Source organism: Centroberyx gerrardi, chromosome 7 (genome assembly GCF_048128805.1).
Source record: "Centroberyx gerrardi isolate f3 chromosome 7, fCenGer3.hap1.cur.20231027, whole genome shotgun sequence".
In the NCBI taxonomy this organism is placed as follows: domain Eukaryota; kingdom Metazoa; phylum Chordata; class Actinopteri; order Beryciformes; family Berycidae; genus Centroberyx; species Centroberyx gerrardi.
Window position 1 is genome coordinate 30236126 of NC_136003.1, and position 12304 is coordinate 30248429.

The following is a 12304-nucleotide window of genomic DNA, read 5'->3' on the forward strand; positions in this document are numbered from 1 at the left end:
TGTCTGGGACAAAATCACTGATACATTAAGCTGCACTAGAATACATTGTATGTTGGTGTCCCTAGTGAGAGGTAACCATTTGAAAAATTTGAACTTTAATACCCAGAAATCCTGTAATGTGACGTCGCACGTAAACTGCTCACAGCACGCTCATGTTTCCCAACCTGGCCGGTCTGTGATGCTTTATGCTAATGGAAACCAAAGAGACTAGAGAGGAAAAGATCTAACGTTCATGAGTCCAGCTTTCTCTGGACGGAGCGCTGCTCACTGCTGTTTAGGAGACAGTTTGGATTTTGCTTAAGTTTTGATTCGTCACTCCCTGTGGAGTGTGTACATACCCGACACCGGAATTTTTATTTGGGCAAATAAGGTGAATGGTGTAGTTTTATATTCCAATTTAAAACATGTCCTCTCCTCTTTGATTGTTTAACTTCTCAATTCAAGTCAAGCTAGTCCATTTCATACAAAGTCAGTGTTTCAGTTTGGAAAAATAAATAAGAACAAGCATTTCTTAACACTCTTGTGTTCCACATCGTCTGCATATGGCGACTCCGCACTAGCTTGACTTATTCTAGACAGGTGACACACACCCTCATCTCTCCTTTCCGTTTTAATAGTCTTAAAATAGTTAATATTAATAGTTTAATAGTCTAAAGTCTTATCCTTCTCCCTCCAGCTTCCTCCACACCCGGCTGCGTACGGCCACGCTGCGTCACGACGCCGACGGCCAGGCTGTCCTACTGAACCTGCTGCTGAGGAACTACCTGCAGTTCAACCTGTACGACCAGGCCGAGAAACTGGTCTCCAAGTCCGTGTTCCCCGAGCTGGCCAACAACAACGAGTGGGCCAGGTACCTCTACTACACTGGTGAGTCGGGAGGGGGGGGTGTAACAGAAAGATGGAGGGGACGAAGAGGAGGAATGAGGGTGGGAGAGAGACTGCGCTCCAAATCAGTCTTCTATTTAAGATTATTTTATGGCATTTCTGTTTTATTAGGTAATATACAGTAAGAAGAGATTGACAGAAAAGAGTGACACGCAGTTTGTTGTTGTTTTGCGTTATGTTCAACATTTCAAATTCATGTTGCATACAATTGCTTTGGGACGAGGTTAAAGCCGCCCTCCATCTCTCTCCTTTTCTTTCTCTCTTTCCCTCTCTACATTCCTCGTCTGTCGATCTCCTCAGGTCGTATTAAGGCCATCCAGCTGGAGTATTCTGAGGCCAGGCGGACTCTGACCAACGCCCTGAGGAAAGCTCCGCAGCACACCGCCGTCGGCTTCAAACAGACGGTCTGTGCACAAACACACACTCAACTGTACACAAAAACCACTGTTGAACACACATGCACACATTATCATCCTGACAGTCATGTACAGCAACAAACCCTGTCATACTCATCTAAACTTTATGTACACGTGCATACATCTATCACAGATATACACACGTTATCATACACACTAAAAAACATTGTCTTTCATACATGGGCACTGTTGCACTCGTTTATTACACAGCTCAGTTCTGATTGGCCAATGAACGTATTCATTGTCTTTATTCTCTTTCACGTCTAATCATATCACTCCACAGTGAAGAAGTGCGGTCAGGTTCATTGATGTGTAATCAACTTGAGTGGCATCACCTTGTGGCAAAAATACATTACTGCTTGGTTACTACAGACAAACATTCGTCTAACTGAGGTTAGAAACATGGGAGTTTTTTTTTACGTTGCTATGGTTACAGGTCAGCTACAGTGTAGCCATGGACGCTAGCTACAGACATTGCTATGGTCACAGTTCTGCTACAGTGTAGCCATAGATACCACCTATAGGCGTTTCTATGGTTACAGTCCTGCTGAACTATTTGTTTTGCAGAAGCTTGGAAATTACTTTAACTCATTATCACAAAATAAGCCCCAACAGGGTGAATCAAGGCCCCGACGTGATGTGCACTTTCAAATGCATCATCGTACACACAGCCACGCTATTGTCTAGTAAAACAATACATATTATTACTGTTGTTTCTTACAGTCTTTTGTGTTTTTCTCTCTCTCTCTCCCCCTCTCTCTCTCTCCAGGTCCATAAGCTGTTGATTGTGGTGGAGTTGTTGCTGGGCGAGATTCCAGACAGACTGCAGTTCAGACAGCCGTCGCTCAAGAGATCCCTCATGCCTTACTTCCTCCTCACACAGGGTACACAGTCATAGGATACATACACATGCATACATAACACACACAGTGTACCATGCTCCTCTTCTTCTCTTCTCCTTATGTGAAGCTGCTATGTGTAGCATTTTTGAACATCAATATATCATTGTCAGATTTATGTGATACCTTGATATAATTTCCGTAAACCAGTGAGACCGTGGTGGAGACACTTGATAGGTTGTGCTAGTGTTTCACAAAATTAAAACCAAATTTCAGTTGGCAGTTGTCTCTGGCAGCCATGTTCGCTCCACACTTATTCTATGGCCTTTGCATAGTAACATATGAGGCCTGTGCATGTTTGACCATTTCAATCTGTCAGACCAATCAATGCATTTTAAATTACTTTGGGATCCGTCTCAGGGTCATGAAGCTTTTTCTTCATGTAGTGGCAACGATGTCTGCTGTCAGCTACAGTAAACAAAAAACAGAATTGGGGAAAAAAGGTTTGAGTTATGTGGTTTGAAGCCGACACTGCCTTTATGATGTGTGTTTTTGTTTTTTGTTTTTTCTCTCTCTCTCTGTAGCGGTGAGGACCGGTAACCTGGCCAAGTTCAACCAGGCCCTGGAGCAGTTTGGAGAGAAGTTCCAGACAGACGGGACGTACACACTCATCATCCGACTGCGACACAACGTCATCAAGACCGGTATGTGAGGAAACTCCGATATTAACCCGATTAAGACAATACTCTGAATAAGACACTGCCATGTAAACAGCATTTTCTGATTACCTTAACCCGAATAAGGTCATAGTCTGAGTAAGCAATAGTCAAATTAAGACATGTGGAGAATTCCGATTTTAGTCGCATTATTGAACTGCATTGTAGGCATGTATACACCTTAATCGCACTATGACGTCTTATCTGAGTTTTCGCAGCATTTTGCGACACGTACGGCAATCCAACTGCTTGACGACGCATGCTTTAGCTTCCAGCGACCGCCACCGGTAAAAAATAGGTCCCAACATTTTGTCCCGACCACGGCAGCAACATGACAGAAAGGGTTTCAGGTTAAATTCCAGAGGGAAACTCGGACGTAGGGACGTAATGTGGGCGTGCGTCTTCAGTTATTATTCGGACTCTGCTCTGTAGCATGTAAACGGGAATATGAATGGAATATTCTATAAGCAACTCATGTAAACACCTTCATTGAAATATTGTCTTATTTAGAATAAGGTCAATAGTCGTGTTATTGCAGTCCATGTAAACGTAGTCATTGTGTGTGTCTTGTGTTTGTGTGTTTTCAAGAGTAAACCCTGACTAGCCTCAGAGACCGGGTTTTACAAGTAATTAAAACTTGTGTGCCTATGTGTATGCGGTTGACAGTTTGTCAGTTAGTCAGCTCCTTTTTGCCCTGCTTTTTTCTATTAAATCAAGCAGAAATCCTTCATTCTTATGCTTAAATGTGTGCTGTAATATCTCTGTCCTTGTGTGTGGTGTGTATTCTTAAAGTTCACTGTCGCCTCAGAGACAATATTATCAAAACTAGTGTAGAAAGTGTGTTGAACATACACACCTCATTATTCAAATCCAACACACCATCAAAATGATTTTTACCTTTTTTAATATGAAGCAGAAATTATCTTGCTTACGTGTGTGTGTGTGTGTGCCTCCAGGTGTGCGTATGATCAGTCTGTCCTACTCTCGTATCTCGCTGGCTGACATCGCTCTCAAACTGCAGCTGGACAGTCCAGAGGACGCCGAGTTCATTGTGGCTAAGGTAACGCACACACACACACACACACACACACACATAGACACAGTTGCACACAACTGGTCACATACACACTTAAATACGCACACTCAACCTCCCTCACTCATAGAGATACACAAAATATTTTCCCAAAGTTCTACGCAGGAATCTTGTGAGTTCAGCTGCGGTGAAACTGATCAGGCGGGTCAAGGATTGTAGCGTTACAACATTAATTTTCGTTGCAACTTTGATTCACAGACTTTTGGACTCCTTGCCTCTTAAGAAATTATGTCTGCAATATTGGAACGACCTTAAGAAGATTCCTAGGTGTTCCTTTAACTCATTTGTAGCTTCTTCTCTTGTACACGCACACACATTCACATACACACACTGTTTTAGATTTAGTATAAAGTGATTAGTAAAACAAATAGCCAATAATTCAAGGAGAGGTCTGTATCTTCTTTCCAAAAAGGTGTATTATACATGCAAGGAGAGAAGAAAGATACAAGCTGGTGGCAGGTTGTTTGTTCTCTGAGTTAGATGAGAATAACTAGGTTATTTATAGGGTTGCAACTAACGATTATTTTCATTGTCGATTAATCTGTCGATTATTTTCTCGATTAATCGATTAGTTGTTTGGTCTATAAAATGGTGAAAAATGTCGATCAGTGTTTCCCAAAGCCCAAGATGACGTCCTCAAATGTCTTGTTTTGTCCACAACCCAAAGATATTCAGTTTACTGTCATAGAGGAGTAAAGAAACCAGAAAATATTCACATTTAAGAAGCTGGAATCAGAGAATTTTGACTTATTTTTCTTAAAAAAGTACTCAAACCGATTAATTGATTATCAAAATAGTTGGCGATTAATTTAATAGTTGACAACTAATCTATTAATCGATTAATTATTGCAGCTCTAGTTATTTATAGTGAGAAACGCACACAGGGAGGGGGGGAACATTCACCTGTCCATGAACCAATACGGACCAGGCACCAGGTCTTGGTAAATACATAAAGGGATGAAAGAGATAACATGTAGGAGTACATAATGTGGAATGCAGAGTGAAACCAAGTTGAAACTGTTAATTAAAACATCGACATAGAAATTTCTCTCTCTCACTCACACACACGCTGTGACCAGTTTCCCTCCCTCACACACACACACACACACTTTCAACTCCCTCTTCAACCCTGCCTTCCTTCCGTCTCTATCGCTCCTGATCTCTGTCATGCCGGCATTAACAAGGAGAAGTTTTTTTTTCACCTTTTCCCTCCCTCTGCCTCTTTCTCTCCCCTGTTGTCATCCATCCCTTTTTACCCCTTCATCTCTGTCTCTCCTACAGGCGATTTATGGTGATGATAATGATCGAGTTTTGTCCAGTATAGAGACTTACTAACCTCTCCCCTCACCCCTCCTCCTCCAGGCGATCCGTGACGGTGTGATCGAGGCCAGTATTAACCATGAGAAGGGCTTTGTCCAGTCCAAGGAGACCATGGACATCTACGGGACCAGAGAGCCTCAGCTGGCCTTCCACCAGAGGATCTCCTTCTGCCTGGACATCCACAACATGTCTGTCAAGGTGAGGACACACACACACCTACACACACACACACACACACACCCTTCTTTCATTTTCTGCCTGCCGACTGGACATGTGTACACAAGACAATTATGAAAAGAGAATCTGTTGTCATTTAAATTCCCCAGTAGGAATAAAGAATAAAATGTAATAAATATAAGAAGCAATACACACAAAAAACAGCTTCCCCTATATTAATCTCGCATACCCAGACCTCTGTCTCGAACTAACGGAGGTCTTCAACAAATTCAAGCAGAACAGTTGGTTAGAAAAGGGCAGAAGCTCTGTGGGCTGTCGTCAGGCTTCAAATCAATAAAATTGTGTTCACCTGTGTGTTGTCCTACTAGCAACTAGTCCCAAAGACAACAGAACATTCCCCACTTGTTACTTTCACGTCTTCCTCTGAACTTCAAACAGCATAACGCAGCGTCAATCCCTTTGAACTTTAGAACGGCTGCCTGTTCCACTGTTACTGACGTGAGACAACAGACTGCTAAAACTCAAGGTCCCCACGGGTCCTTGAAATCCTTGAAAGTTTGTGAATTTGAGAGAGAAAAAAATCAAGGCCTTGAAAGTTTTTAAAGAGAAGTTGTTGAGAAGTGTTCACACATTCAAGCCTCTCTCTCTTTTTAATTGTTGTCTGTGAGCTTCTGTAAAGCTGCTAGTTCTCATTATAAAAATTCTCAGTGTTGTAACAGTAATTAACTTTGATCCGTGTCTCAAACTATGCCGTGTTGGGTCCTTGAATTTGAGGGAATTGGGCCTGGAAAGTCCTTGAATTTGATGTTTAAGAAGGTGTGGGAACCCTGAAAACTATCGATTTCTCTCTCCCATGTAATCACAGGCTTTCAGCCAGGTTTGATAGCAGAGTCCTCAAGCTAAGAAGCTGTAAAGGCTTCATCAACTCATTTTGATGTCAAGAGCAAACCTCTGACCAAGGAGAAACAAGTCTTTAGCTATGCTAACGATAAAAATTGATAAATTTGGCTAAACTAAGAAAGGAAACTCGTTTAGATCCAGACAGAATAACAAACCAGAGGTGCCGTTTCCAGGGCATGTCTTTTCAAACTCGGAGCCAATCAAATGGCTCCTCTGGCTCTCCAAGGTCTCGTTATCCGACATTTTCTGATGAGTTCTCCAGACCTCTGTTAGTTTGACACAGATGTGTGGCTGTGTGAGATTACCCCTGTATCAAATCAAGTATAGTGACAAGTTCAACACAGTGTCTCTTTGTTTCGTCTCCGCCTGCAGGCCATGAGGTTCCCTCCCAAAGCCTACAACAAGGACCTGGAGTCAGCAGAGGTAACGTTGTCCCCTTCATGTTTCTTTTTTTTTGTATTCGTTTTTTTTTATTAGTTTGAGCAAGTTGAGCAGTGCCCACTTAAACCTGAAAATGTGTAAAACCGAGCTCTGTGAGGCAGTGAGCCTCTCGGGCCACTAGGGAGCAGTCTCCTCCCAGACAGCTTTGTGGAAGTAGAGCTTTTTCAGTTTGTTCAAGGTCAGAAGAGATGAGGTTAGGAAGACACATGAGTACGATACAGTATGGTGTGTGTAATAACATAATACTGGGATATTGGCTTCTCCTGCACTTTTGTTATAGGTTCGTAAGTGTGTTCTCATCCTTCTGTTTTGTGTGTGTGTGTGTGTGTGTGTGTGTGTGTGTGTGTGTGTGTGTGCAGGAGCGTCGAGAGCGTGAGCAGCAGGATCTGGAATTTGCCAAAGAAATGGCAGAAGACGATGACGACAGTTTCCCATGAACATCCCTGTTACTTCCTGCTTCCTGTTGTTTTCTGCGTTTCTATTCTGCCGTTAACAGATCATTAATCCACCCACAATACCTTTCTTCTACACCTCTCCCTCTCTCTCCCACCCATCCCTGTGTTTTTTTTTTTTTTTTTTTTATGTTTGGCTTGTGTACCTGCCTTACCACCGCACTGTCAACTCTCCACCAAGCACTCTAAACTTCATCTTAAAACAGTATCTATACTCTCCTATAGCATGTGTTGGGTGTGTCTGTTCTGACTGTGAGGCAGGGCTGAAAAATTAAAATAAAGTGAGTTTTTTTTGTCTATATTTTTGCTGTGTTTTTATATTCTGTTAGATCTGTGGCCCAATGGGTTACGGTGCCAGGGATTGGGATTCTGTTCTCTGGTCTCCTGTCACAGAGAGAAGGTTAGAAACGCCATACAAACCCACTAAAAAACTTACTTTTGTAGGCTAACATTACTTTATCTCAGTGGCTCCCAAAATGGGGGCTGGGGACCCCTAGAGGTCCTTGAGTGGGCTCAAGGGGTCCCCAGGTACATAAAAGTTTGAGTAAAGTTTGAGAAAATGTGGAAAAATAAATTGTATCGTTTCCAGGTCTGAGAAAAGGTTGGGGAATTGCACAAACAGTATGGGACAAATATTGATATTCAGTGCTAATACATGAGACCACACATTTTGAGTTGGTGAAGATCCACTTTAATTTAATGTGTGGGTTAACAGCTTCTTTCTGTGGTCGACAAAATGCTTTCCAGTGGCCATAAAAGCTGACTGCAGTCGTGTTTACATGAAGTTATATGTGATGACACCATAGACTGTAAAAAAGAAGTACAGAAGTCTTTAGCAGTAAAATGTACTGAAGTATCTAAAGTAAAAGTCCTCATTCTGTCAGTGTCAAATTATTGAAGCAGTAACCTGTCAGAATTGATTGATTGAAATTCTTTATTGATCATTAAAATACAAGTGGCCCCTCTAGTCAGGGATGCCCCAGATACAGAAATCATCAAAAGGATAAAAACAATAAATCCCAAAGGCTTATTTCCATTGTGGAAGTATTTTAATGTCGGTCTAACTGCTCCATATACTGTTGGGGAGTTTAAACTCTTAACAATGCAACATATTTTATGAGCTTATTGTATGTTTTGCATGTAAAAACGTATTCTGCAAAGTAACTAGTAACTCCAGCCGTCAGATAAATAAAGTGAAGAAGAAAGTGTCAAAAAAAAACACAGAAACTTACAGAAACAGGAGCCCCACTTGTTTCTGTGAATGATAATCTCCAGATACACAGTAGAGAGCTTAGTTGACAGTCATACTGCCCAATCACTGTAAATATGCAAGTGATTAAACACAAACCTAATGTTTAAATCAAGTGAAGAAATGTGTAGGACGTTTTTTGCTTTTTTTTTCCCCTCCTCTGCTTCCTCTGCTTCCTCATTGGCTGCAGGGAAGTTACCAAAACATGGTGGGTTTTTGTTTTATTTTCAGTTGAAATCCTGATGTCTCCACCCTGTTTGGCTAAGAGAAATGTCAGCTGACCACTGTTCTCAAGAAGAGAGGTTGGAGATGGAAACCCCCCCCCCCCCCCCCCCACACACACACACACACACACACATCACCACCCTCTATCCAGCTCTCCATCTCCAAGGCCCTGTTCCATAAAGCGAGTTTACCAAATAAGCCAGGCTTCTGTCGGTTAGTCTGACTCATTTGCAGTTGATTCGGTTCCATAAAGCAAGTTCAACATAGTTCAAGCTCAGTTACTATGGCAACTTATGCTGGGAAACTAACCTGGTCCGGGGCAGCTAACTCTCAGGCTAAGCCTGAGTTGTTGCTCAACCAGAGTTCCTGTAACACTGACCCGACGGGAAAGCCATGATTTTACCACTGACTTTTGGGCATATTATTTTACTGTATTAACCACTACCAGTCGAAAAATTAAAGTTCATAGAAAATCAACTTGAATAAATAATAAATAATAAATTAAATAAATTATACAATGATAAGATATAGACCTACGTGTTTAATTATATGGTGATATCAAACGTTTAGGCTTATGTTACATAAAATATGTCTCAATCTAAATTACCCCAATAGAATGACAATAGCTACATAAATAGTTAACAGTACAAAAAATTATATTGACCAGAAATGTAGTATTTAAATCCATATGCCTCTATCCTCTATTTGCGCGGTAGGAAACCATGTTTAAAAATGTATTGGTTAATGTATTGGTTAATACATTTAAAACAATGTCAAAAAGTAAACTTAGATGTGTTTAGTGGGTGTATGGTTTTTCAATCAATACAGTAAAGGTCTATAAATAAGGACCTCAACCCATGTGTCATTCTTTATCAGTCATGGCGTGTCCTTTCATTGATGAGTACTAGGTGGCATGGATTCAGCCGCTGTTCCCCCCTCTGTTCCCTCAATGACTGCCAGCAACATCACTCTTCTTTTTTGCAGCTGCAATTAATAAACATCTTGAGATTGGACAGTTCTAGTATAATTGATGTGGGGGGTCAGAAAAAAAATAGTAATTTAAAACACATTTCCTGCATCACCTAACCTCTTGGATTAAGTCAAGAAACAGCAACCCTGTATAATGTTAACCAAAAATGTAAAATTATGTTATATTACTAGATTTCAGCATTGAGGTGCTTACATTCATGATTTTGCATAGGCATACTAACCTAAATACCTATTATTGGGAATCGTGAGAAAGTTTCAGAGCGACAGACACAGAGCATCCCCGTAACCATAGCAACTCACTCTCACTCCTGCCTGCGTGCGCACGGCGCGAGAGGAGAGGGAGAGACGCAGAAGAGCCGCGGACTGACATTACTCTGAGCACCATGCATGGGAATAAATTACAATATAATAGATTTGTGTATATTGTATATTTGTATATTTGTATATATTTGCAGCCTTGAGGTTTAATATCTATGTATTCTTGTATAAGATATTTTAATAACCTACAGGTTTTCTGTTCTTACTAACTGTTTGAATGCATTGTGCCCAAGATTTAATTTGGTTGTGTCAAAATATTTTATTACATTTTAACTTAGTTGCTACTTACGCATTCAATTGATCAGCAATTTCTTGCCAGGCTTTCTCTCTTGTTTAGTTTATGGCAGCTGTATTACCTTTTTTTGGTTATTATATGTTTCATTTCTTCATATATTTCTACTAATAAGCGACGCTCGGTGGCCGTGAACATCTCCACTCTCTCTTTACCGTTGCTTTTTGCCATGGTGTATCGATTTGATCCATGATCGACCTCTCGGGCTGCTTAAGAATGGCATGCACACGCAATTATCTTGACTACTTGAACCTGTCTTGAATTAGTCTGATTGTGTGAACTTGAATTGAGCTTTATGGAACCGCTTTAGCCCCGACTGATTTGTTAGGTTCATTCAAGTCAGGTTTTGGATTTTGATCCCCACTTTTCTTAGCGCGCTTTATGGAACGGGGCCCAGGTCCTGTTGATTATGGTGGAGTTGTTGCTGGGCGAGATTCCAGACTCAGTTCAGACAAGAAATCCCTCATGCCTCACTTCCTCCCCCTGTGCACCCCTGGGTACACAGTCATAGGACACATATTCCTGGGAAGAGGATGTGAGTAAGCTGAAGTGAGTGAGTAAGACAGAAGACCAGGTAGGCACCAGGCCCAGGCGGCGTGTCACCCTCCTGCCTGAAAGTCTGTGCTGACCAGCTAGCCTCCATCTTTACACAGATCTTCAACAGATCACTGGAGCTGTGTGAAGTCCCCTCCTGCTTCAAACACTCCACTATCATCCCGGTCCCCAAGAAACCCTCTATCACAGGATTAAATGACTACAGGCCCGTCGCCCTGACGTCTGTGGTCATGAAATCCTTCGAGAGACTGGTGTCGGCCCACCTGAAAGACATCACAGGCCGCCTGCTGGACCCCCTGCAGTTTGCCTACCGGGGAAAACAGGTCAGTGGATGATGCAGTCAACACGGGACTGCTCCACATCCTGCAACACCTCGACTCCCCAGGGACATACGCAAGGATCCTGTTTGTGGACTTCAGCTCCAAACTCACCCGGCTCGCTGTGCCAGCCTCCACCTGTCAGTGGATCACAGACTTCCTGACAGACAGGAGGCAGCGGGTGAGGCTGGGGGAAATCACATCCAGCACCCGGACAGTCAGCACTGGCGCCCCCCAGGGATGTGTGCTCTCCCCTCTGCTCCTCTCCCTCTACACAAACGACCGCACCTCAGGAGACCCATCTGTCAAACTCCTGAAGTTTGCAGACGACACAACGGTCATCGGCCTCATCCGGGACGGTGACGAGCCCCCCCAACACTGCCCCCCCCTCACCATACTCAACAGCACCGTGTCTGCTGCGGAAACCTTCAGGTTTCTGGGATCCACAATCTCCCAGGACCTAAAGTGGGCGTCCAACATAGACACACTCATCAAAAAGGCCCAGCAGAGGATGTACTTCCTACGCCAGCTCAGGAAGTTCAACCTGCCTCAGGAGCTGCTGATCCAGTTCTACTCTGCAATAATCCGGTCTGTTCTCTGCACAACCTGCCCTCCATTCAGGACTTATACATCTCCAGAGTCAGGAAACATCACACCCTGGACACAACCTGTTCCAGCTCCTCCCCTCTGGTAGGTGCTACAGAACACTGTACGCCAAAACAAGCAGACTCAAGAACAGTTTCTTCCCACAGGCCATCACTCTGATGAACACTTAAATCGGTCATACAGTGACAGAAACTATACCTGTGCAATAAACCTGTAACACCTACCTCATGTATATAATCCTACCTCATGTATATAATCACCCCCCCCCCAAAAAAAAAAAAAAAAAATTAAAAAGCAGGAGTGAAAGGCCCAGACCAGGAATTTCCTCCTGCTCCTCCTCCCCCATCATCATCATCTACACATGTATACATACATTTACACACACACAGTACGCTACCATGCTCCCCAAATATCTTAAGCTGGTGCGTGTAGCATTTGTAATTATTCATATCATTGTCAAATTAAATGTGATACTTTGGTATAATTTCCATAAAGCAATGAGACCAAGGTTGA

At 42.5% G+C, this 12304-nt stretch overlaps 1 protein-coding gene across 2 annotated transcripts in view; it reads left to right on the top strand.

Moving 5' to 3' along the window:
• psmd3 (proteasome 26S subunit, non-ATPase 3) overlaps nucleotides 1-7540 on the top strand; it is a 66987-nt gene extending 59447 nt beyond the window's left edge. For both annotated transcript variants that reach the window (XM_071898604.2, XM_071898603.2), the window contains exons 6-13: nucleotides 677-867; nucleotides 1186-1289; nucleotides 2071-2185; nucleotides 2725-2844; nucleotides 3813-3916; nucleotides 5312-5467; nucleotides 6719-6769; nucleotides 7147-7540. In XM_071898604.2, coding sequence (XP_071754705.1) covers nucleotides 677-867; nucleotides 1186-1289; nucleotides 2071-2185; nucleotides 2725-2844; nucleotides 3813-3916; nucleotides 5312-5467; nucleotides 6719-6769; nucleotides 7147-7224 — 919 coding nt within the window. In that variant the 3' untranslated portion in view covers nucleotides 7225-7540. The remainder of the gene's footprint in view (nucleotides 1-676; nucleotides 868-1185; nucleotides 1290-2070; nucleotides 2186-2724; nucleotides 2845-3812; nucleotides 3917-5311; nucleotides 5468-6718; nucleotides 6770-7146) is intronic.
• The last annotated feature ends 4764 nt before the right edge of the window (nucleotides 7541-12304 follow it).